General features: G+C 48.4%; 1 protein-coding gene across 1 annotated transcript; it reads left to right on the top strand.

The window, feature by feature from the left end:
• The first annotated feature begins 351 nt into the window (after window positions 1–351).
• Window positions 352–26,033, top strand: SCNN1G (sodium channel epithelial 1 subunit gamma). The gene is made up of 13 exons (XM_043560297.1): window positions 352–516; window positions 4,304–4,650; window positions 6,408–6,717; window positions 8,179–8,369; window positions 9,351–9,454; window positions 11,942–12,105; window positions 19,851–19,949; window positions 21,676–21,793; window positions 22,559–22,637; window positions 22,725–22,782; window positions 22,974–23,035; window positions 24,783–24,858; window positions 25,156–26,033. Exons 2-13 carry the CDS (start codon window positions 4,334–4,336, stop codon window positions 25,516–25,518), a joined length of 1,941 nt encoding a protein of 646 aa, XP_043416232.1. The 5' UTR covers window positions 352–516; window positions 4,304–4,333; the 3' UTR covers window positions 25,519–26,033.

Genomic DNA, 26,033 nt, shown 5'->3' with positions numbered 1-26,033 from the left:
GCACTGAAGCAGCTTCCTGATCCAGGTCAGGAGGAAGCTTTGGGTAAAATGCTGCCTGGGATTTCTCCCGGCGCAGGGGCGGAAGGGCGCCCATCTGGACCAGAGTGGAAGGTGTCGGGCAGTAACAAGGCGGCAGGAGGCGCTGTGAGGTGCTGGTAGAAGGTGCCGCACAGATCCAGGGGGAATGCAGGGAGCTGGTTGGCCTCCGGGAGGCGGCAGGCACTGTACCTCGCCACCGCAAGGCACCGTGCAGGACGCACCTGGGCGCAGAGCTGCCTCAGGGTGACAGGGGGCGCTGCGGAGTCGTGGCCGGCACATCCTGGGCCACCTGGGGAATACACCTGGGCAGGTGGGGGCGGCCCCGAGGGGGCGGGGTTCCAGGGGCGGGGCCCAGGTCTGGCGCACAAGAGCCGGAGGCCGCGGCAGCGGCGGGATGCTCGCGCTGTTACCGGCAGCACAACAGAGCGCGCACGGATCGCGCACCCCCGAGCCCCAGACTCTTCGGAACTGAGAGAGGTGAGCCGAGCCGGGTCGGGTCGCACTAGCTCGGGGGTTTCAGGCACCGGAGCGGCCGCGGGGCCCGATGGCTTCTCGGACGCCGTCCGCGCGGTCGGTGGTGGAGCTGGCTGGCATCAGCCCGGGGCTGCCTCCCGGTGGCTGGGATGCTGGGACACCTTCTCAGGCCAATCCGGGTCCAGCCAGCTCTCTGGCGTCTGCCCACGCCGTCGCCCGGGAAGCAGAGCTAGGGTGACAGGCATTTCTGGGCTATTCAGGGTCCGGGGCTCTGGGGGTCCCGGGCCGCGCCTCGCCTTGTCTCTCCGCCCAGCACCTGTTCAGGCCTTGGCGAGACTTGACCGCGATTGTTCCTTTTGCTCTCTGGAATGTTTTCTCTGGGATGACCGTGGTTGCAGAAAGAAGCAAACACTTGAATCGGGTTGGTTGGATTCTCTCCGGCGGCGTCAGCAGACGTGACTTCTGCCACAGCACAGCGTGCGGTCGCTCTGTGCGGGGTGGGCAGGGGCTGCAGAGACGCCAGGGGGGAGCTCGGGTCCCACTCCCAGAGCCTGAGGCTTGGGGTCCCTTCCTGGGGTATGGGAGATAGGCAAGCTCCGGGGTGGTGGGGCGCAGTAGAGAATCGCTGTCATGAGTGGCCCTGGAATTTGAAAAACTCCTTTGAATTCTTGCCATCTGGGTGGCCTTGGGCAAGTTACCTAATCACTCTGCACTTCAGTTTCCCCCTCTGTGAAATGGGGACGGTACTAATACCTCATCTAATTATAGGGAGCATTAAATAAGGTAATATGTAAAAAGAGCTGAGTAGGATGCAGGGAGTCCTACGGGATCAATAAATGATAGCTGCGATTATTGCTGTTGCTGCTATCGTTGTCATTATTATTACTGTTGGGGAGCAGCACAGCTAGTAGTTAAAGGCATGGACTCCTGAGTTCAAATCCCAGCTTGGCCACTTTCTAGTGTGACCTTGGACAAACTACTTAACCTCTTGGTGTCTCCATTTCATTTGCATAATGGGGGGAAGTGAAGGTGCCTACCTCAGAAGCTTGTTGTGGAAATGAAATGAGTGAATACCTGTAAAGTACTTCAAAGAGTGAGTGCTCCGTGTCAGCCATTGATTCTTCCACAAAGGCATAGTGTTTGATCAACCAGCCGGACCTTACTCTGCTCTGAAGTTGTAACACTGTTTCAGTGCACATTTATCTGTTTTGTGTTGAGCAGATGGGTTCCCTTCTCTCACCTATGGTTTCACTGACAGTGGGGGCTGATCCATTGGAGTCAAGGTCAGTCCTGGAGAAGAAGCTGGTGGGGCAGAGGGACCCCAGGGGTTGTCTTCAGCGAGAAGAAGGAGAATTAGAGATAGGAGTATCCAGCATCTGCAATTCTAAACATTCGCAGAGGAGAAAACCTTCCCTGCGTGGCCATTTTGTTTGACAGGAAATTGAACCTGGATCCAGATTTTTAAAACAACTCTTGCTAAGTTTTTTGCTTTTGAATGTGTGAAAGAGGAGTTGAGGATGGGAAATGCTTTAAATGACAAAACAAAATAAATTACATTCCTCTTGCTAAAAGACCAACAGCATAATTTTGAGGGTTGAGAAGGTTTTCTCCATCCCAGTAAGGTCATATGTGTCTGGGGGGGGGGGGGTTGGCGGGAGGTCCCTGCCTCTGGACATCTCACTTGCTGCCCACCACCCCCCAGCCCTCTTATTTTCTTTACATCATAAACCTGTAACGCACGAGCATCATAAACTTGAAAGCCTCCCAGCTTTGCCCCAGCTTCCAAATTTTGGACAATACCCCATGGGGTCAGGGTGGACAAAAAGTAACTCCTGAAGTGCAGAATCCTGCTTGAAGAACTCGATGGGACAAACTAAAGCCCAGACACAGGCCCTCTGGGGGCATGGGGACCACCTTGCATATCCTACTCCATATTAAGGTATTCCCTACTCTGCCTCTGTCACCAACGGCAGGTGTAGAAGGCATAGTTTCCTGGGGTGCGTAGGTGGCTCAGTCGGTTAGAAGTCCAACTCTTGATTTCATCTCAGGTCATGATCTCACGGTTTGTGGGATTGAGCCCTGAGTCGGGCTCTGTGCTGACTGCACAGCCCAGCCTGCTTGTGATTCTCCCTCTCTCTGTCTTGTGCTCTCTCTCACACTGTCTCTCTCTCAAAATAAGTAAATAAACTTAAAAAAAAAAAAGAGGGATGAATTTCCATATACCTTCCCTCCCCCTTTACCAGTGCTCACAACTGTTGGGAGGTGGTGACACTGACTATCTAGAGTTTGGAAATTAAACAGCACAGGATCCCGAGGCACCTGGGTGGCTCAGTCGGCTAAGCATTTGACTTCAGATCAAGTCAAGATCTTGTGGTTTGTTAGTTCAAGCCCCGCGGCTGGCTCGGTGTGGACAGTTCAGAGCCTGGAGCCTGCTTCGGATTCTGTGTCTCCCTCTCTCTGCCCCTCCCCCACTTATTCTCTCTCTCTCTCTCTCTCTCTCTCTCAAAAATAAATAAACATTAAAAAATAAAAATAAATAAATAGCACAGAATCCCTTCTCTTTCCTTCTTCTTTGGGGAGGAGACAGTACCCAGCACAATACCAGGCCCCTCAAAAGCCTATACCATGGTGGTGAAGGCTGCAAGGTTCTAATCCAGTCCTTCCACTGAGTAGCTGTGTGGTCTTGCACAAATGACCCCACCTCTCTGGGCTCATTCTCCTCCTCTATAACATGAAGGTAACAGTAGTGGTTGTTGAAACACAAAATGAAATCTATGTGGATTATATGTATATAGAGAGACTTTATATATTTATGAGACTGATGAAACTTTATATAACCATGAAGTGACTCTTTCTTTATGTATATAATGTATAGAATACACAATACACATATATTAGTTCATTTCTAAAAAGAATGTTATTCCATGTTGTGAAGTTTCTGTAAGTGAAATGCATCATGTACACTGATGAATGTGATAGTTTGTTTTCCAACACTTCCCCCCAAACAAAGCTGTTATCTCGTCACAGTGTATTCCCCCAATTAGTGATACTTTAGAATCAAGGAAATAGGGCATTGTACCTGGCAAATATTAAGTGGCCAATAGTTGTGGGCCATTGTTTATAAGGTTCTCTAGAAACACCAAATGCTTGACTGTAAAGAGAAGAAGTTAAACAGAAACGAAACAGAAACCCCACTTGTAGGGAAAGTGGAGGGGAAAAGCCTGGAAAACACGGCTAGGAGTGGACCAAACAGGATCCAAGTTGGCTGCCGAGAAATTCTCTTGACAGATTGCATCTGTCAGAAAATGTTGGTGGGGTACTTGCTCAGTGCCAGATACTGAGCTAGGCACCAGGGGTAGGTGAGATAGGAATGCTGCCCTCCAGGGGGCCAGGTGGGAGGAAGCGATAAGGTGCAGGTGGCCATATTCTAGATAGGGCAGAGCGTGATAAGAGAGGTGCAGAGGCTGAGGTGTGGAGGGCTCCTGCTCCAGGCACCCAGGGGAAAGGTCCTTCAAACCAGTGATTCATGGGTTAAACCCCACCCAGCCCCCACACGGCTGGGCCTGGGGGCTGCACAAGGAGAAAGCAGCCCTTGTTGTAGCTGCAGTGGCCAAAAACCCAAATATCCTGGAAAGGGGGCCGGGGTCTCAGAATGCAGGCTGTCCAGCCCACAGAGGGAAAAAGGAAGACGGCCTCTGAGGGCATGTGGGCTGGTGTTTCCCCAGAGTCTGCCCTGTCCCTGGAGGCTAGGGAGTGTGAGGTCACCCACTTTTCTTCTCTGCCCCTCCAGCTTGCCTGGCCCTCAAGTCCCATCCTCATCATGGCTCCTGGAGAGAAGATCAAAGCCAAAATCAAGAAGAATCTGCCTGTGACGGGGCCCCAGGCACCTACCATAAAAGAGCTGATGCGGTGGTACTGCCTCAACACCAACACCCACGGCTGCCGCCGCATCGTGGTGTCCCGCGGCCGCCTGCGGCGCCTGCTCTGGGTTCTCTTCACGCTGACGGCCGTGGCCCTCATTTTCTGGCAATGTGCCCTCCTCATCTCCTCCTTCTACACCGTCTCCGTCTCCATCAAGGTCCACTTCCAGAAGCTGGATTTTCCTGCCGTCACCATCTGCAACATCAACCCTTACAAGTAAGCGGCAGGAGCAAGGATACGGAGTGGGGGCCGGGCCCCCCTCGGAGGCCAGAGCCCCACTCAAAGATGACACGTGCCAGCCCACAGGGAGGCTTTTTAGAAATCTGAATTTGCTGCCAACATTGGTAAACTCCCTCCCCCAGGTTCTAAATCTGTCCCAAGTTGTCGATCTATCAGCTGCTTCTGAGGCTGGACTAGCTCAAGCTGTGCAGGAGTGGGAGTCTGCAAGGGTCAGTTTCACTGGGGGGTGGGGACTGGAATGTGCTAGCACAGCCTCCCACCCCAGGCACGTGCACACGCACACACGCACAGGTATGTATGTATAGGCACACACAGCCTAGCTTAGCCATTTCCCCCTGAGCCCTCTAAACTCACACCCTCACTGTCCCCGAAACATGAGCTGGAGGCTGACTCAGAAGTGACACCCAAGTGACTTCCGGAAGCATCTCAGCTGCCCCAACCCTCATTTGAGTGAATCCAGCCCCACTAATTGAGATCACTGGGCTCTGGGCAGGATCAGCCATTGGTACTGCCCTATTGTCTGCCACAGGGCCTGTTCTAAATGGGTCACTGGAGCTGTGCTCAGGATTATTGAAAACTGATCTGTGAGGCAGGTCAGAATCTGGCAGAATTTGTCTGAGCAGGTGTGGGCATGGGGAGCAGGGAGGAGCAAGGGAGGAAGAGTGTCAAAGGAAACTAACTGGTCAAAATCAAAATCAGGTCTAAGCCTCATTCTCCACCTCAGAGTCTTTTTGTCCCCCCCTCCCTTTCTTCCATCTATCACTTGCACCATAATCATTTACTCAGTGTCTACAAGTTGGCATGCACTGTACTCGAGTCTGGGGCAAAGAACTGAACAACCCAACACAGTCTCGGTCCTAGGGGAGTTGAGTTGTAGTGCAGGAGTGAAATATTAGCAAATGTAATTATGCTAGTAAAATTAATAGTGACTGTTTACACACACATACGATAAACTCATTGAATCTTTCCAGTGATCTCATTTTACAGATGAGAAAACTGAGACACAAAAAGGCTAGGTGACTTATCCAAGTCCCATATCCGGAACCAGGATGGGGAACTGGGCCCCAGGTAGTTTGACTCTGGAGTTTACACACTCAATCATGATGCTGTGTCGTCTATGCAGGGAGCAAGGGGCAGAGAGAGGAGAGAGGGGAGGAGTTGGGAGGGAGGCCAGGACTACTTGGTATTATGGAGATTTGAAGATGGCGCTGTGCTTCATGCGGTCAATTCCTGTATCATTCTTGTTCCTTGGGGTTATTGAGGTGACAGTGTTACCTTTTCTGTCCCAGGACTGATTGGAGAAGAGTCAGTGTGCAGGGGCAAGTGTGCTAGGTGGAGACAGAGCCGGTCCCCTGGACCCACTTCCAGTTAGCAGTTACTGTCCTCACTGTAATTGTCCTCACCGTGGCTGGTTTATGGGAGGCACCTGACAGTCACCACTCCAGAAATGCTGGTCGGGGCAAACTTACCAACACACCCCAAGAGCAAGCAGATGGTAGTGGCATAAACGAAGCCATGAGAAGTCACACAAGGGTCACACGGGAGCCTGTCATCACTTTTCAAGCCAAGAGTCACTTTGGATGGGGCAAATCATAAAAGGCCTCCTTGGCCAAGGAAGCGGGGGAGAAGTGGGCCCAAGGCCAACATACACTGATGGGAAACAGAGGGAAGAGGTACCAGCACTCTGTCAGTGGAGCTCCCCTCTCCCTGACTCCTCCTTCCCCCCTTGGCAGGTACAGTGCAGTGCGGGACCTTCTAGCCGATTTGGAACAGGAGACTAGAACGGCCTTGAAGAACCTGTACGGCTTTCCAGAGAATAAGTCTCGAAAACGCCGAGAGGCAGAGTCTTGGACCTCGGCTTGGGAGGGCACACGGCCCAAATTCCTCAAACTGGTCCCACTGCTGGCGTTCAGCCAGGATGAGACCAGCAAGGCCAGGGACTTCCTCACAGGGCGGAAGCGGAAAGTCAGTGGGAGCATCATTCACAAGGCATCAGATGTCATGCATGTCCACGAGTCCAAGGAGGTGGTGGGATTCCAACTGGTGAGATGCAAGTCCTCACAGCTGGGGGCCATGGGATGGGCTAGAGATGGTGGGTCCACGAAGGTTTCTCCTTTGCCATTGTCCCTATGGTCCCGCTCAAAGAAATACACCCAGTTAAGGGTGAAAATTCTGCAAGCAACTAAAACTGATTCAGGTAATATTAAGCAGAAAAAAAAAAAAAGTCTTAGAAAGGAATCAGAAGATCATGGAGGCCTGTCAAAGGACAGAAATTAGGGAAGGTCCAGGGATCTAGGTGGCAAGAAATGGTGAAAGGTCATTTCAGATATGGCTGCTGGATTCAATAAGCTTTCACGATTTTCAGGCTTTTTGTTAATCCATCCATAAAGACGGATTCAGATCCCATCTTGCGACTATCTGATTGGCCAAGTTTGAGTCGGGTCACCTAACAGAGGGTGAGGTGTCATGATGGACAGTCTCATCAGACTGTATCCAACAGGGGGAAGGACGTTCCACAAAAGCAAAATTAGGGTACAGATACCAGAAGGAAGAAAATAGGTAATAAACAACAGAAACACCCAATGTTCCCTGCAGTACTTGCCTTTGTGAGGTGCTGTGGCCTGACTTTTCCTCTCTCCTTCTCAGCCCCATTTAAGGGGCTCTAAGGAAGCAGCCAGTCACCAAAATCGAGTTACATTAGTGTCCTGGGCAAAGGCAATCAATTACGCTACCTCGCCATGCCCCAGGCATCTCACTAGGATGAGACCTCTCTTCTGTACCTTATACTTGGCTTGCCAGTTGTGAAACCTTGGAGCACCAGTTACAAATCCTGGAGAAATGGCCCTTTCCCTTAATCATCAAGACTTTTCAAAGTCTTCCTGGGTCTTTTCACGAGATACTGTCTCGGCTATTCTTGATAGCAAAATCAATCCTTCAATGCCTGTCCTTTTGAGAGATTCCAAACCCAGTGTGATGAGAACATCTGGAACATTCTACAGGCCCCCTCTAAGGCTCTAATTATTACATATTTTAAATGCTGGTCATCCCAGCTAAGGATGGCATTTTAGTTAACATTTGGTAGGTGAAATAATGGAGATGTCATGCCTTGCCCAAGATCCCGTGGAAATATCATGTTGAAGTCTGGGTGAGGATCCAGATTTCTAGACTGCTGATCCAGTAGGAAATGGCTAGAGGTGGGTAGGAAGTCAATAGCAATAATCAACCAAAGCCTGGGTATCTGGAGACCCTACAGAAGCCGGTTTTTCTTCTCACCTGGTAAGCAGTCACAGGGAGCCATGACAAGTGGGATTCTGTGTCCTTCTCTCAGACCCTTCCAGGTCCCTGAGGCTGATCCTCTCTCAGCCCTTGGAAGTAAGAGGAAGCCCATCCTTGCTTCAGGTGTCCCTCCTGTTCCGGTCTAGAGTCCTAGGTCCTCATCCTTACCGTCCTCAAGGCCAGTGGTAGTGCCAGTGGCTTCAGCCTACTGTCTCCTCTTATTCACAGTGTTCAAATGACACGTCCAAATGTGCCGTCTACACCTTCAGCTCAGGGGTCAATGCCATCCAGGAGTGGTATAAGCTGCACTACATGAACATCATGGCACAGGTCCCTCTGGAGAAGAAAATCAACATGAGCTACTCTGCTGAGGAGCTGCTGGTTACCTGCTTCTTTGATGGCATGTCCTGCGATGCCAGGTCAGGAGAGGAGGCTGCCCTCTTAGCTCTGAGGACTGGTGGCTCTGAGCTCCGAGTCCCTTGCCTGCACCTGCAACTCAGCTGTGGGGCTTGGGAGTGAAAGATGCTCTTCTCGCTGACCCTGCCCTTTAGAAAACAGCTTACATGGGATCTAGGCTCTGGAGTCACTGAGGAAGATAGAGATGGCATAGAGTCAAAGTATGTTTGAACTCATTAAGTTACTCATAAAAACAGAGGGGTTGATGGTATATGTATAACCTTGCATGCTACCATCATGCACACCAACAATTGAGAACCACTGATCAAGCACAGAGGAAGAAACAAAGGAAAGAGAGGTAGGAAAGAAAGAGAAAGAAAGGTCTATGTATAGATGGGTGAGCTCTCAAACTTTTCTGCCTTTAAGATAACACCCAGATCCCTGGTGGTGACTGAGCAGTGATGGGACATTCTAGAGTGTTCCTGCCTATCTGAAAGCCTTACTTCAGCCTTTTTAAACACTAAGCCTTTCTATATGTTAGTAGATACATTGATCTTTATGAAACTGAGTGATTGGAATCATATCTGCCTAAGCGTTAGGTTCTAAAGTCAGTGTAAGGACACACGTGATGTGGTTCCTTCTCCTGGGATCATTTCCTGGTGTTGGAATGGAAAAATGTCAAGCGTTGGCTGAGAAATTCATGAGTAGAGGAATTTGGGGCAGACATAGGGCACAACGAGAGTCACACTGGGATGGAGACAGAGCTGGGAGGATTAAGATGGGGGGACAAAGCAGAGAGTAGTCCTACATTAATGTGTGGCAGCCGGGGTGAGGGGCTTTGCTTGTGGTTTATTAGACAGAAAGTGGAGAAAGTAAGTCATGTCTATTATCTGTTGTCGACAAAAGAAAGTTGGCCCTGTAAACCCTTCCCATCCAGCCTTTAGCTCAGATGCATGAGGGGAGCTCCCACCAAAGCTCTTTCTGACCCGTGTTCTTCCTTATAGAAACTTCACGCTTTTCCACCATCCAATGTATGGGAATTGCTACACGTTCAACAACAGAGAAAATGAGACTATCCTCAGCACCTCTATGGGGGGCAGTGAATACGGTAAGGAAATCCGCACCAACAGTGAGCATCCTGGCAGGAGGGCAGTTGGAGTGCCCGAGCCTTCCAGAATTGTGGGATCTCTCCACCTGGCCAGAAACCAGGGACATCACTTCCCCTTTGGCTGTGCTGTTTCTATCAAGCATCCATGTTGGCTCCTTCTTTTTTTGGTGTCTGTTTTCCTTTTTGATGTCTCCTCTACTTTTGAGAGAGCAACAGTGACGTCACTGGGGTTTCTCCTCCTGGCAAACCATTCTGGCTCAAGCAGTAATGTGGGGCAGGCAGACTTCAGATGGACTTAAACCAAGATGTGCCAAACAGGAGATTAGGGAGGCAAACATACCTTTATCTTGGTTAAGATAACACGTTCTGCAGCCAAAACCCACAGCTCTGCCACTGACTGTGTGACCCTGTCCAAGTTATTGCACTTCATCTACACAGTGGAAATCATGATAATGTCTCTGCTTTGGGGTTACTGAGAGGACTTCATATATGTAAAGTGCTTAGAGTAAGTCCTGGCACATGCTGTATTAGTCTGCTCGGGCTGCATAACAAAATATCACGGACTGAGTAGCCTAAATAACAGACGTTTATTTAGTTTCCCTTCTGGAGGCTAGGGACCCAGGGTCAAGATGCTGTGAACTTGGTTTCTGGTGGGATCTCTCTCCCTGGCTTGCAGACGGCTGCCTTCCTGCTGTGTCCTCACCTGGCCTTTTCTCTGTGGCAGAGAGAGAGAAAAGGAGAGAGAGAGAGAGAGAGAGGGAGGTCTGGTATCTCCTCCTCTTGTAAGGACACCAGCCTTATGGGATTGGGGCCCTCCTTATGACCTCATTTAACCTTTATTAGCTCTCTAAAGGCCCTATCTCCATTACTGTCACATTATGGGGTAGGATTTCGACATATGGATTAGAAGGGGAATACAATTCAGCCTTTAACACACATGAAACACACAATAAATGCTGGTTGTGTGTTATCATTACTACTATTGGTACCATTACTACTCCCACCACCACCAATAGAACCGTTATGACCTCCGGTACTATTACCACTGCTCTTACTACAGTGACTTTTGTAGTGAAGGCAGGAAACAGATGGACCTGGCAAAGTCCTAAGCGAACGGAACATGAGTTGATATACAAATATGCTCCCACAAAGAAAGGCAGGAGAACCTCATATGGACTCCCAGCCTTTGCTACTGTGTAGTCTGTACTCTTACCAAGTCTGCAACAAACCATAATCCAGGGCACGTACTTCAGTGGAAAGAAGGAGTCTGGGACCTGGGAGCAAAGAGCTGCAGAGTCCAGGCTCTGCTGCGCATATGCTGTGTGACCTTGAGCAAATCCTTGCCTGCTCTGGGCTTCCATTCCTTTATTTACAAATGGAAGAAGTCAGAATGAACTCTCCAAGTTTTCTTCCGTCAATCCATACAGGCCACGAGCTCATTTGCTCTTTCACCAAACATTTATTGAGTGCCTGCTGTATGCCACGTTCTCTTCCACGTGTCAGAGACACTAGGGTGAACAGATGCCCTCTCTGCTTCCAGGGAGCTTGAATGATAGTGGGGAGAGACAGACAATAAATGAATGAACAAGCGCATGGACATTATCTGATTATAAATCCTAATGAGGACTATGAGAAAAATAAAGTAGTGAAGGGTAAGGGGGTGCTGGGGTCAGGATGGGGGTTTTATTTCAAATAAGAGGCCAGAAAGGCATCCATGGGAAGAGTTAGTTAGGGGTGAGAAGATCCTTACCATATTAAGGTCCACAGAAGAGCATTCGGGCGCTATCAAGTACAAAAACCCTGCGAAGGAAATGAATTTGATGTGCTCTAGAAACAGAAAGAAGTCCAGTGTACTTGGAGCTTCTTGAGAGAGCAGAGAGGGGGCTGAGGAGGGAAACACAGGCAGGGCTGCATCATCATAGACATGACAGCCACAGTCAAGTTTACAGATTTTATTCTATGGCATTTCCTGTGTATCCAGTGAGATGTCACTGAAGGGTTTCGGGCAAGGGAGTGATCTGATTTACAATTTTAAAAGATCCCTCTGGCTGCTGGGTACAGAACTGCCTGCCGGGGTAGGAGGTGAAGTATGGAGAGGAGTTAGGCCAGGGATCAGACACCATTAGTGCTTTTCTCTAAGGGCTTAAGCAGCCACAGCACTGCATGTCCGTTTGGGTGCTCTGCCAAACCCCTCATCTCAAAGGACCATGTCGAGATGCATGTTTTTGGACCCAGGAGTAGTTCCTTTATTGCTCAGCAGAACTGCAGCAGTGACACTGTTTTGGGGGGACACAGCAGTGAGCAAGTCAGGCACCACCACCCCCACCTCTCTTCTCCATGAAGCTTCCAGTCTAGCCCTGTACACCTTTCACTTTGTTGGAAATACCTGCATCTTGGTTTTGAGACTCCCAAAGCAGCGGGAGAGGTAGACTACCACCAGGTAATGTTGAACTAGCCTTTGACCACAGCAGCCTCTTCTCCTCTCAGGGCTGCAGGTGATCTTGTACATCAACGAAGAGGAGTACAATCCCTTCCTGGTGTCCTCCACTGGGGCTAAGGTGATTGTGCATCGGCAGGATGAATACCCCTTCATTGAGGACATAGGAACAGAGATCGAGACGGCAATGGCCACCTCCATAGGCATGCATCTGGTAAGAGAACATTCTGATTTCTATAGGGGAGTCGAGGAGAACAGACTTCTTTTTTTTTTTCCCCAAAGAAAACCAATAAGGTGCGGCTTGTGGACCAGCATGTTGGTTTCAAGAGAAAGCAAAGTCTTGATTTTCTAACAGTTCCTGCAAAGATCATTCCAGTAGTTAATACTATAGGCTATCTTTGTATCTTCTATATTGATGAAAAAGGACACAGGATGCCATTTTTGGAAAGAGTTGAAGGAACCTTCCTTATTGCAAAAACAGACACTAGCATTTGTTTACAAGAACTGTGTTGGAAGCAAAGCATCAGACACTAACTATGTTTGTCACTAATATAAATAGAGCAGATTAACACCTTTCTTTCTGGGCCACTTAAAGGTCTATGAGGCATGTAAACCACTCCTTAAGGACTAATGGGAAGTCACTGGGCCATCAAAGCTCTATTTAGCCAATATTTAGCCATCAATTTCACTTTATTTACCAAGAACCCTCTTCTTCCTCAAGTCTTTGACACTCTCTGACCTCACTGGCTGCCAAGAACACTCATACCTGTCAACAGAAACACATCTGGGCTGCAGACTCCGATGCCCAAGTCAACCATGCCCAATGGGAGCAGAAGGGCAAGGCAAGGAGTGTGCGCCAATGCCTGCAGCCACTCCACTACTTATGCAGTTTTCTTGTTTGCAGGGCTGGGGTCTTGTTATGCCAGTAAACTCTCCACCTTTTGTCTCCATTCCTCGTAAACCTGTCCTCCAGAGCCGTGGTTACCAAACCTGACTGATCAACAGACTCAGATCCACTGATTCAGAATCTCTGGGAGATGAGCCCAAGATCTGTGTGTTTACCAAACTCCAGTGATTATTCCAAGAGGCAGCAAACTCAGGAACCTCAGCTTTAGAAAGTTGAGTAGTTCATCATGAGAGGAGAAGCGAAGTGTGTCTTCCTAAGCGAGAGTGAAGCTAGAATGACAAAAGCTTTAGCACAGCCATAAATGATGGCTTTGTCCTGGGTTATAAAGTGACATAGTGAGCACTGGGGCTTGTATATCCATCCATTACTTGTCCATTCAGCAGGCTATTTTCTGCATGCCATTATGTGGTGGACACAGGGACCACATCAGAGTGGAAGACGTGGTCGTTATCCTGTTAGACCTTAGAGTCCAGCAGAGAGGACCAATAACAGAAAAAAATTGGAAAAGTCATTAATTGTAATCATCAGTACTAACAAGGAGAAATGCAGGATGCATGAGAACATATCAGGGAGATGGCTGACCTAAAGCTTTTTTTTAATGAGGGAAATGGGGAGTTCCAGGGGTGATTTCTTGAGAAAGCAATATTTAAGCTGAGACAGCTGAGATTATGAACTGGCATGGTGATATTCCAGATGAAATCTGTGGCTTCAGTGTCCCATCAAAGGGACAATCCTGGGGGAAAAAAAAACAAAAAACCATCAGGATGGTTTCCTGGAACCTGAGTGCTCTCAGGAGCCATGTTGTTTAGGGGCTTTGTTCCAATGTGAGAAGTTTGTTTCAACATGAGAAGTGTTGAGTACCAACTCAGACTGTGTGAATACTGATTGTCTCTCCCCTACCCCCCAAATAATCTTGAGCGCAATCTATGACACTGTGGCTTGAAAAGACTTTAGGGAATCCCTTAAGGGTCTGGGTCATTGATTCCTCTATTTACTGGGATTGCAAAACCCCCTAATCAGAATAGTTGACATTTTCATCTAATATTTCCCATGCTTATCTGCATCCTGAATAAGGACTTGGGATTTGCAGTACATCCTATCCATTAACACATGTTTATTAACTATCCTTTTGCCCCCTTCTTCCCTTCTGCCCCTCACAGTGTCTGCAGACTTGGAGGAGAGGATTGAGAGCTTAAAAAAGTACAAGAACTAAGGAATTCTGCCCTCTGATTTTCTTTACATATATAGTAACATATAAATATATATATATTCTTTTTTAAGTTTATTTGAGTATTATTTTAAGTATTTTGAGAGAAAGAGAGCACAAGCAGGGGAGGGGTAGAGAGAGAGGGAGGGAGAGAGAATCCCAAGTGGGCTCCACACTGTCAGCGCAGAGCCTGATAAGAGGCTTGAACTCATAAACCATGACCTGAGCTGAAATCAAGAGTTGGACGCTTAACCAACTGAGCCACCAGGCACCCCTGCCCTCTGATTTTCTTCTGTGAGCTTAGAAATACCCACCACCTTGTTAAACAAATGTTTTCTTTAACAATGGTGGGTAAACAAAGACATGGGTGGGTTTTCTGCTACACCTAATTTGAGATGTATAAAATCAAAGCCACAGAGCAAGGTCAGTCAGCTCTCTTGCTGATTTATGAGCATTTGGAACAACAAAAAGTGATCTTAGGGATTATTAAGAGGTCAGCAGGGGGTCACTAAGAATAAGTCCAAACAAACTAGACTTCCTTCCTTTCTTATTTGTTTGTTTATTTTGTTGGATAGGCATGTTAAGCTGGTAGACTCAGTCAGTTGGTTAGGCAGTTGGTTAAAAATTTTTCCTCCATTCATTGAAGGGCTGTGTGTCCAAAGTACTGGAAATTCAGAAGTGAATACAACAGAGTATCTACCTTCAAAATATCTTACCTTTAAGACAACACAGCTCTGCAATACAGTTCCCAGCTCCGTAGGAACAGAGACATTCTCTGTCTTGTTACCAGACCCAGTTCTTAGAACATAGATACTCAGTAAATAATGTTGGGTAGAGGGGCACCTGGGTGGCTCAGGCGGTTAAGCGTCCGACTTTGGCTCAGGTCGTGATCTCACGGTTCATGGGTTCAAGCTCCACATCGGGCTCTATGTTGAGAGCTCAGAGCCTGGAGCCTGCTTCTCCCTCTCTGTCTGCCCCTCGCCTGCTCACACTCTCTCCCTCTCTCTCTCTCTCTCTCTCCCAAAAATAAATAAAGATTTAAAAAATTTAAAAAAAAATGTTGGGTGGATAGATGTATGTATGGATGGATATACAGATGAATGGGAGCCCAGACAGCAGCTGTTGGTTAAAGTTTCCTAGCTGATGGATTCTTGAAGGACAAATGTCAGGGAAATAGTTTCTGGAAGGGCTAGCCCAAACAAAAGGCAAAGCAATTGCAAAGGGATCACAGGAAGGATTTTAAGCTGAGTAGTGAAACTTTTTGAGAAGTCTCTTTGGCTAAAGTGTAATCGAGATGAAGTAATCAAGATACCGGAAGCAGCACATTTACAATAATTCCAGAAAGAAATGATGAGGACCTTAGCTGAAGCAATGGCTGTGGGGATGAGCATAAGTGAATAGATTTGAGATACTAAAGCATGGAAGCAACAGGGCTTGACAACCAAGGTCAGTGAGGAAAGGACAGGGGAAAGTTAGATTGATATTTAGGTTTTGGCTTAGGCAGTGGGGTGGTTGGAGGTGCCAGGCTCAGAATTAGGGAATACAAGAGGGATAAGCTTGTGGGGAAGATGACCACTTCGGTTTGGGATATACCCAAGTTGCTGTGCCTCTGGGAAATCAAGGTGAAAATGTCCACAGATGCTATGAGCCTGGAGCTCAGGAGAAAAACTGAGGTGAGGGGTGGGGTGGGCATCTAGCATAATTCCATCCTGGGAAATAAATGCCATCACGAAGACCTAACAAAATGTAAATGTTTAAGGGCTGAGCAGAACAAAACTGGAGAAATAGAGGCAGAGGATGAGGAACAGAAGCCAGAAAGAACTGGTGTCAGATAAATCAAAGAAGAGAGTTTCAAGGAACGTGTGAGCCAAAGCACCAAATACAGTTGAGAGGTCAATCAAGATAAAGGGCAAAAGGTGCTCTCTGGGTTTGGCAACCAAGAGATCACGGGCATTCTTTGCCAGAGCAGTTTTCAGCGGAAGGAGTGGAACAGAAACCAGAGCACAATGAGCTGGATCATGAATGGGAGATGAGGAAGTGGGCAAGGGTAGACAACTCACCTGGGGTGGTATGGAGCTAGGTCCTGGAGAGAGGGGAGACTTCACTGTCATTGCAAACCCTACTGTGCATTTTTATCTTAAAACACATGCACATTTCTTTTCACAAGCATATGTGTAACAGGGATTAAGTGCCAGGCTTTGCTAAGAGCCTGGGTGGCTCAGTCAGGTAAGCGTCTGACTCTTGATTTCAGCTCAGGTCATGATCTCACGGTTTGTGACTTTAAGCCCTGCGTCAGACTCTGGGCTGACATTTTGGAGGCTGTTTGGGATTCTCAATATCTCCCTCTCTCTCTGCCCCTACCCCCACTTTGCACTTTGGTTGCATAATCTCCATGTCTCAGTTACCTCATCTGTGAAATGGGGATGATAATAATACTGTTACTTTATAGGCCGGTGAGAATTCAGCAAGTTGATTCATGTGAAACACTTGAAACAGTGCTTCGTATGTAAGAAGTGCTCTAAAAATGTCAGCTATTACTGTACTTTTTTTTTTTTAAGAAAAGAGATATGAAGTGAAGGGAAAATAAGTTTGGAGCAAAAAGAGAAGTTAGAAAGTTTTTTCTTGTCTTTAGTGACACTTTCCTCCTTTATGAGATGTTGATCTCTTCCATCTATATAGAAAGAGTAGTAGTTATTTGCCACTTGTGTTGGAAATATCTTTCCTGGTTTGTGCTTGCCTTTTAGTTTTCTTTATCTACTGTTTCATATGCAAACACATCAAATGTTTAGATATTCAAAATCTTTGTTTTCTTCTTTAGTCATTATGTTTATTGAGGATTTTCCCTCCCTGAGATCAAATACTGAGTTACCTTCTAGTTATTTTATTATTTCATTTGATACTTTAACCCACTAGAATGTTTTTTCTGCAGGATGTAAAGTAGAGATAGAATTCACTGCTTCCTCCAAAGAGATAACAGTAGCCCTAACTTCATATATTGAGTAATTATTTTTTCTCAATTGATTAAAAGTATAAATTTTGCCATACACAAATAAATTTTAGAATATATTACAGTGTAAAAACAGAACAAAAGCAAAAAGAAAGTTAAACCACCCTTAATTCCATCTAGGGTATCATACTGCCACCTGGGCTATTCTGCGGCACAGTTCATACCTTTAAAGAGGTGAGCTGAGGACTCCTCTGAAGATGCCCACCCCCCCGCCAGGCTTCTATGAAGGAAGCAGATAAGATCTGGTTTGATAAAAATGGGCCCTGTTGCCCACACATATACTCACATACACTTAATCACGCCTACATATACCCATGCATGCACGCAATACACACATCTCGACCTGTATACATGTATGCACTGACATGTGTGCCTACTCACACTTGTATACACAAAGCTTGCATTCACATACATATCTACCCATTCTCATTTTTGTGTCTCTAGAGGTTAGGGACAGATCAGTTCTGAAAAGCTGATGGTGGAGGGGAGAGAGAAAGGGAGGGAGGGAGAGGGAGGGAGAGCAAGAGAGCAAAAGAGTGAGCACTGGAGTGCTGGCCCCATCTGCCCTACCTCCCTACTCCCCCACCCCCCTGTTGCTTTAGGAAGCAATCTAAATAACCCAGGGGCTCTGAGTTCAATAAGCATCATTACAGAGTACAAGGACTCTGAGGACTCAAAAGCATGAAAATTCAAAAGACAATTTCTCTCAATCAGCTTTCTGGAAGTGACCCATGGGCTGGTCCTCAAAGTAAAAGGAGCCCCATCCACTTTTATTATTTTTTATTTTTTTAATGTTTATTTACTTTCGAGACAGAGAAAGAGCATAAGTGGTGGTGGGGGGGTGGGAGGGAGACACAGAATCTGAAGCAGGCTCCAGTCTCCGTGCTGACCTGTCAGCACAGAGCCCGGCTCGAACTCAGGAGTGGTGAGGTCATGACCTGATACCATATCAGATGCTCAACCAACTGAGCCACCCGGGTGCCCTTTTACTTATTTAAAAAAAATTTTTTTAATGTGAGCCCCAGCCACTTTTGCCAGCTGCTCATAGCTTACTCAAGTAGACAGATCCTGTCACCTAGATGCTGGGGTCTTGTACTCAACCCCCCCAACTCCCCAGGCAGGTAGAGCCTATAGCTGCCACGCTGAGCTCTGTGGACAGCTCAGCGTGACCCAGGGGCTTGAAGAAACATCTGCCCAGGAAGCCTGCTACTTCCAGAAGCTCAGGGGGTTGGCATGGAGTTAAGCTGCCCTCAAGGGAAGCCACTGTCAGCATCTCTGTACCCCAAGGCCCAGCCAGCCCTGGCATGTTCTAGAGGCTCTGGATCTGTTAGCCACCCAGCTATTTGGAGGAATGAAGTACGTCTGTTTATTCTGTACTGACACGGAAAGAGGCCCACACTTTATCGTTAGTGAGAAGGAGAGATTGCAGGGCAAAGAGAATGTGTGAGTGCATGTCTGCCTGTCCGCCTGTCTGTATATCTGAGATTAGCTCTGCTCCTCTCCTAGGGAAGAGAGGAGACCAGCCTGTTACTTTCCCCTTTGCTTCTGTTGTTTAAATGTTTTAAAATGTGTACTGTTAATTGCCCTTGAGGTACCTGTAGCTAATTGAGGGAGAGTAATGGTCAGCAAGCAGATGGATTACAATACAAACAAAGAGATGACAGCCACTTGAGATGTCTGTGTTTTCTACCTGTGTCAAACTTCTTGATTCTTCCCTCCTCCACCCCCCAGTTATCTTTCTGTCTGGCCACTCTTAAAAGAAAAAAGATTTCTTTTACCCTCTCACAAATCTGCCATCCATTTCCCCTTTTCTCCCACTCCCAGAAAACAAACAGACAAACAGACAAGGAACCTGGCTATAAGCTGGTCACAATTTATATTTAATTATCATTTCCCCTTGGGAGTGACATTATCCTTTTTTTGTTTTTTAATTGGCTTGTCTGGATTGTTTATTTGCAGTGACAAATATTAAGCTAGAGCCAAACTTAGTACACCACAAGAAAACATAATTTAATAAGGTATTTGAGCTGTGAGTTACAATTCTCTTACCTCCTTGGACCATGGTATCATTCTACTCTCTTGGGCATTCCTTGGCCCTCTCTAAGAAACTCAATTTTTTCAAGTCAACTTCTGGGACCAGAAGACAAGAGGGTAGGAAATGGGTCTTTCACTGGGAGGAGAATCCCATGTAGCACACAGTCACTGCTTGTCTTTTTTTTTTTTTTTTTTTTTTTTGCCCTGTTCCTCCTGCCCACTCCCTGGATTCTCCATTGGCTTACTACCATTTTGAAAACCAAATCCAGATTTCCCAGCATGGCATAGGAGGCTGCCATGATTTGGCCTTGGCCTTTCTCTGGTTTCACCTTTCTTGTGCTACATTCCAGCCACCCTGGCCCTGTCCCCCCTCAGCCTTCGCTGCTTCTTCTGCCTTAACCCCGTCTCCCACTTCGTAGCAAATCCAGCTCTTTCTTGCCATTCCTTGTTGAGCCAACAGGTCCCTTTCTCAAAGACATCTTCCCCAATCACTCCTGGAAACACTGTACCCTTCCTCCCCAAGCCCTCCAATCTCCCTTCCCAGTTTCAATGATCACTAGCCACAATTATCCAAAGTTATGCATTTATTCCTTTTGACCATCTATCTACCCCACTAGGAAGTAAGCTCCATAAGAGCAGGGAGTGTGTCTACTTTTATCATTGTTGAGCCCACAGTGCCTAGAAAAGCACCAGGCACCTAGTGGGTGCTTAATAAATATTTACTAAATGAATGCCTACATGCAAGCTCAGCCTGTCTGGGTCCTGGGGCAGGGTAGGGCTGAATGTGTGCTGTTGTGATTACAGACGGAGTCCTTCAAGCTGAGTGAACCCTACAGCCAGTGCACAGAGGACGGGAGTGACGTGCCGATCAGTAATATCTACAATGCTGCATACTCCCTCCAGGTACGGGCAGGAGAGGCCGCTCAGCCCTGGGCTGTGGCCTGGACATAGGAGACAGTTATATATAACCGGGTGTGTCTCAGACCAGGAACTGTAGTGATAATTCCTGGGGTTCATCCAAAGATCTCAAGAACAAACGATGCCAGCTGGTTCTAGTCCTCTTCAATCCATCTGTAACCAGAGCTGAACTGATTGCTTGAGGTTTGCCTGGAACACAATGTACAGATGAGACAGGCCTGCTTCCTAAATAGGCCTTGGCAAGTGAGGGGCAGGAGAGAAACAGTCTGGGAGAGGCACTGGCTGAGGAGTCAGGAGCCTAGCCTATGGGCCCACTCATGCCCTCCACTCGCTGATGCCCTTGGACAAGTGATGCCATCCTCAGCAATCACAAGGGGAGGTTGGATTGGATCAGGGGCTCCTAAATGGCAGCCCCCAGGCCCCTTCCAGGCTGCACACCTAGTTTTTCCAGCCTGGATGGTGTTTAGAAGCCAGGGAATTTCATAAGAAAACCCAGATTTCCAGCTTCTCTTGAAAAACAAGAACTGGCCACTTTGGGCCCATATTCCTGAAATGTAAACAATGGGTGGAGTGGCCCCGTTAAAGAAGGCATGTGTTTTCATTCCCCATGGTCCCCACCAGCCTCTAGTGTATTACTCGTATCAGCAGCTCCCATGAGCATTTGAGTTTTCAACCCTCTAGTGCGATCATCTGTTCTGCCTTCTTACATTCTGGAAGTCTGTAGTTCCTCTTCTACTGGGATGCTCAGAGTTCATGAAAATCAATCCAGTAGAATAAAAAGACCAGGTGCTCCTGAGCACCGGGTCCTCTAGCTTACATCAGAGCTGAGCTTAGAGGTGGTAAGGACGCTAAGTGGAAAGAGACTTTGAGTTGGAGAATGTCTGCTTATAGTAGAAATGCAGTCAAACTGAATGTAAGACAGGGAAAGGAAAGGAAAGGAAAGGAAAGGAAAGGAAAGGAAAGTTCAGCTCAGCTCATTGGAAAGACGCTCCTGGATAATATTTAGTGAGAGGCTACCATGTGCAAACACTTTACATATAGCCATCCATTCATTTCCTGCTCACAACAACCTCATGAAGTAGGTATTGTTTTACTTATCTCAACAGTGAAGAAACCAGAACATCAGAGAAGTTAAGGAACTTCCCTTACACAAGCAAGCATGCCTTATACACATAGCTGGGACATGCCTTATACACATAACCCTAACCCTAACCCTAACCCTTATACACGTAGCTGGGACATGGCAAATGTGGGATTTGAGCTGAAGCAGCCTGCCTTCGGAGCCTTTGCCATGAGCTTTTATGCTATAAGCTTTGTGGATATTGCAGTAGCTTCTGATCCCCAAAGACCCCCAAACATGGAAGGACGGGACCCGAAAATAGAAAATTTGGGGACTGTGTTTCTCTGTTTCTCGGCATCCATTTCAATGTCCCCCACTCACGCGATTGGAAAGGGTCCATCCCCAGCCGCAGCCCCAGCTCACCCCGTTCACCCCATCTCAGTTCACCTGAATTCTCAATAACTGCCCTACCCTGGTCCCTTTGGAGTCAGGCCAGCCCTGGCCCAGTCCACTGTGTCACGAGGGGCACATTAATGCCGTCTGCCAAGGCTGTGGGAAGCTGACCCTCTGGATGAGGGATGCGTAGGGAGGGAGCTCTCTGGCATCCATGTGCAAGGAGATTAAAGAGAATCCCTGGGTTTCATTTTTCAGATCTGCCTTCACTCATGCTTCCAGACAAAGATGGTGGAGAAATGTGGGTGCGCCCAGTATAGCCAGCCGCTACCTCCAGCAGCCAACTACTGCAACTACCAGCAGCACCCCAACTGGAGTAAGTGAGACCCGCCCCCGGGGGGTGGAGTCAGCCCAGCCCCAGCACCAGCCTGTGCTTTGGCCTTTTGCGGGAAGGAGCCATCGGTAGAGAGATGTTAGGCAAAAGTTTTACTCCTGTCCCCAAGCCTGGCTTGAATTCGACTTTCCAGTTAGGACCAAATGCTGCACCCCAACCTGTGCTAAGATGTTGGCCACCTCTATCAACTCCAGGAGACGGGAACTATTGGTGGTACCTTTTCACAGAACAGATAACTGAGGCTCAGTATGGTTAAGCAACTTCTCCAAGGTCACACAGCCAGGGGGTAATGGAGTTAGACTCAAAGCAAGGGCTGCTGACCCCCCCAACATATGCCCTTAACCTCCACAGTATTCTGTCTCTCAATATGACAAAGCAGCATTTGTTTCTAGAAAACCAGTGTTTGTAGAAAATGGGAGCAGAGGGGCACCTGGTTGGCTCTGTTGGTTAAGCGTCCGACTTCGGCTTAGGTTCATGGGTTCGAGACTCAGGTCAGGGTCTGTGCTGACAGCTCAGAGCCTGGAGCCTGCTTCGGATTCTCTGTCTCTGTCTGTCTCTCTCTCTCTCTCTCTGCACCTCCCCTGCTCACATTCTATCTCTCTTTCTCTCTCAAAAATAAACATTAAAAGAAATTTTAGAAAATGGGAGCAAAATCATGAAAAGGGGTCCTAGGGAGGCACCACTGGTGACTCCCAGGAAGGACGCTATGGCCCCACAGCTCACACTGCCCTCTGCCCTGTCCCCCAGTGTATTGCTACTACCAGCTGCATCAGGCCTTTGTCCGGGAAGAGCTGGGCTGCCAGTCGGTATGCCGGGAAGCCTGCAGGTGAGTGGGCTGGAAGGATGGAGCCCGTGGGGCTGGGCCAGGCCAGGCCAGGCCAGCCATACTCACTCCGTACCCTTCTCCCCTTAGCTTTAAGGAGTGGACACTGACAACCAGTCTGGCACAGTGGCCATCTGAGGTTTCTGAGGTAAGTTAATCTTCTCCATCTTTCCCCTCACGTTCTCATCCTGGAGCCCAATGTCCTGCCTGTGTCCTCTGGACTCAGGAGAGATCCACAGGGAAGGCCAGGTTGGGGGGCTGAAGCCAAGAGGGGAGGCATACGGGCTGGCCCTGGCCTTTCCAGGCATCCCCAGGTCACTCCTTATTTCTCCATCACAGAAATGGTTGCTGCCCGTTCTCACTTGGGACCAAGGCCAGCAAATAAAGAAAAAACTCAACAAGTAAGCAGACCCCACCCTGTTTCCTCTGCCTGCGCTGGCCCTGGGCCTCAGCCTCCTTACTTGCTTCCTCACTGCCAACCCCTCTCTTTTTCATTCACTCATTCCTTTATTGAACAAATATTGATCAAGCTCATGTCAGGAGCCAGATCCCACTCTAGGCCTGGGGCTCTCAAATGTTTTGGCTGTGACCCACATTATGAAAATAGTTTTCCATTGTGGCCCATTGAATAGATAAATGAGATAAAAGTCTCATGTAACAGCACTTGCTACTGGTGTACAAAGCATTCGGGCTGATTTTCAGACTGTGCAAACTGGTATAGCCAAACCAACTGTTTACATCCATTTCAACAATCATGACGCCATTCTCAGTGATTAGTGCCCATATCAGTTGACAAAGAGTTTGAACATCTCTGGGGCTGCAATCTGATATTTCCTATTCTGTTTCCCTTTGTCAAAGGGTTTTGGTCATGGCCTAGGAAATTTATTTCATGGCTTCCTGACGTATCTTGACCTGCTTGGAAAAATACTCCTCTGAAAATACTCCATGCAGCTTCTAAATCCTGCTTAAATTTTCCACATCAACATTCACTTCCAAGAGAGCTTTAGCAAAAATCAGCTGGGCCAGAGTTCAGGGACCTCAGGGGATGGAGATGAAGGTGGGAGAGGATGGGGGAATTACCATGTGACCTCACCTCTTTCTGGGCCCTTCCCATCTCCACAGTGGAGGTTAGTCGAGCCTCCAACATTTATTGCATATCCACTAGGTACCAGGTGCTGTATGTGGTGCTGGGGGCATCATGACGACCGAGCAGACATGATCTCCGTCCCCAAGGTGCTGACAGTCTAGTCATAAAGGTCGACTTTGACCAAGTAATTGCAAACTCTGAAAGCAAGCATTGCAAGCCAGTGACCCCTAGACCAAATATAGCCCCATGAAAGCAACCCATTACTTCCAGCTTTCCTTGAAAGATCAGAAGTTCCAGGAACAGCAAACCTCCATGCTTGTGTAGAACTAAAGAGTTGAGTCATAGCTGCCCCTTTGGAATAAGCGTGGACACACTTGCCGTAGTCCCACCAGGAGGCAATTTTGTGCAGCAGCTAACAGCATGAACTTTGAAGCCAGATTTCTCTAGTTCTGAATACTGGATATGCCCGTTTGTGAGTGGTGTGGTCTTGGGCAAGTTAGTTAACCAATCCGTGTCTTAGTTTCCACATCTGTAAAATGGGGATAATTAAAACATAACGACATAGGGTTGTCGCGAGCATTCAACAAGTTAATTCATATAAGGCACTTGGAACGGTGCTTGGCAACACAGGAAGTGTCCAATAAACGCTGGCTGTTATTATGGTCGTTATCATTATTATGTTATGCCCAGCCTACCTCGCTCATTTGTATTACTTGCATGTCTCCTATACATATTTGAGATTGTAATCAAACAATCGCAATATCAGGGCTTGATGAAGAACAGGGTGCTATGGGAATATACAGCTGGGTGGACTGACTCAGGCTGGTTGGGAAATGGTTTTTGAGTGAATGAAGGGCCTAAGCAACCAGGCCCAGGCTGGAGATGTGCTCTAGGGTGCAGAAGGAGCCCCAGGAGCCAGGTTCTAAGATTCCTCTGGAGCTCAGAGCCTGGGCCATGCTGGAGTCTGGGAAGGAGGGAGACAGCCACACTGAAGGGCTGGTCATCTGGTAGATGCAAAGGCACCTGACTCACCTGGGCCCTGCCTGTTGGAATTTCTCCAGGACGGACTTGGCCAAACTCTTGATATTCTACAAAGACCTGAACCAGAGATCCATCATGGAGAGCCCTGCCAACAGTGTGAGTGGCTTCTTTCTGGGACCTGCCTGGGGTCCGCAAATGTGCCCATCTGCCTTGTCTCAGGGAGCAGAGTTAGATGCTAGGGATACAGCCGGAGCTGGCAGGGCCACCACAGGCCAGCCAGGACTTGGATCAGATAAGGCAGAGGAAGAGGGGACAGGAAGCCTGCCCACTTCTTCCTCCAAATCCATTCAGGGCCAGGACTTGCCTGGGGCTCCCTTGGGAACTGGGGTCCCTACATGAGGCCAACTTGGGTGGAGGGGCCCTCTTAATGGTGTGGCTTGACCTCCCTCGCAGATCGAGATGCTTCTGTCCAACTTCGGTGGCCAGTTGGGCCTGTGGATGAGCTGCTCCGTCGTCTGTGTCATTGAGATCATTGAGGTCTTCTTTATTGACTCTTTCTCCATCATTGCCCGCCGCCAGTGGCATAAAGCTAAGGAATGGTGGGCCCGGAGGCACGCTCCCCCTGGCCCTCAGGGCCAGGACAACCTGGGCCTCGATATAGACGATGACCTGCCCACGTTCACCTCCGCGCTGCGCCTGCCTCCAGCCCCAGGCACCGAGGTGCCCGGCACACCGCCTCCCAGATACAACACACTGCGTTTGGAGAGGGCCTTCTCTGACCAGCTCACAGACACCCAGATGCCGGCGGAGTCCTGAGGCGGGGAGGGGAAGAGAGATGTAGCTAGGAGCCCAGCCACAGTCTGAGAACTCAGACCGTGTCTCCTGCACACGGAGGGGACCCTTGGCACCCCCTCTGGCTAGGCTTTTCAGAGACATTGACTAAAAATCTGCTTTGAACAACAACATGGGGCCTGGGTGTGTGCAGGAGACCCCTTGGGCCCTGCCCGGCAACCCTCAGCCATCCAGGTGAGAAAGATCCGGCAGCCCAAACCCCTCCCACATCTGCTATGGAGAGAGATGGGGGCCGAGGAGATGGCGTCCGCCCAGACGAAAGCCAGAAGTGAAGGCTGACGGCACTTTCACCAGGTCTTGAAAGAGAAAGACTCCTCCGAAGCCCCAAGCCCAGGGTTTCACCCACTCCCCTGGGCTGGGGCCCAAGGACGTGCCCTTAGGTATCAAGGCCAGACAACCACTGCCTAGTGCCAAAGACAGGAGGAAGCACCAGCCCTGGAGCTGGTGCTGTTTGTGAATAAACTGTTCTTAGTTGTTGA

The sequence above is a fragment of the Prionailurus bengalensis genome, chromosome E3, assembly GCF_016509475.1.
Source record: "Prionailurus bengalensis isolate Pbe53 chromosome E3, Fcat_Pben_1.1_paternal_pri, whole genome shotgun sequence".
Lineage (NCBI taxonomy): Eukaryota > Metazoa > Chordata > Mammalia > Carnivora > Felidae > Prionailurus > Prionailurus bengalensis.
The sequence above is the reverse complement of the archived record's forward strand: the minus strand, read 5'-3'. Positions and strand labels throughout refer to the sequence as shown.

What these genes read in the sequence shown, in the direction of transcription:
- SCNN1G (XM_043560297.1), top strand. Translation starts at nt 4,334, where the DNA reads ATGGCTCCTGGAGAGAAGATCAAAGCCAAAATCAAGAAGAATCTGCCT. An exon ending in CCTCCATAGGCATGCATCTG is followed by an intron (nt 12,106 to 19,850) that starts GTAAGAGAACAT and finishes TTGTGATTACAG; the next exon opens with ACGGAGTCCTTCAAGCTGAG. An exon ending in ATAAAGAAAAAACTCAACAA is followed by an intron (nt 23,036 to 24,782) that starts GTAAGCAGACCC and finishes GAATTTCTCCAG; the next exon opens with GACGGACTTGGCCAAACTCT.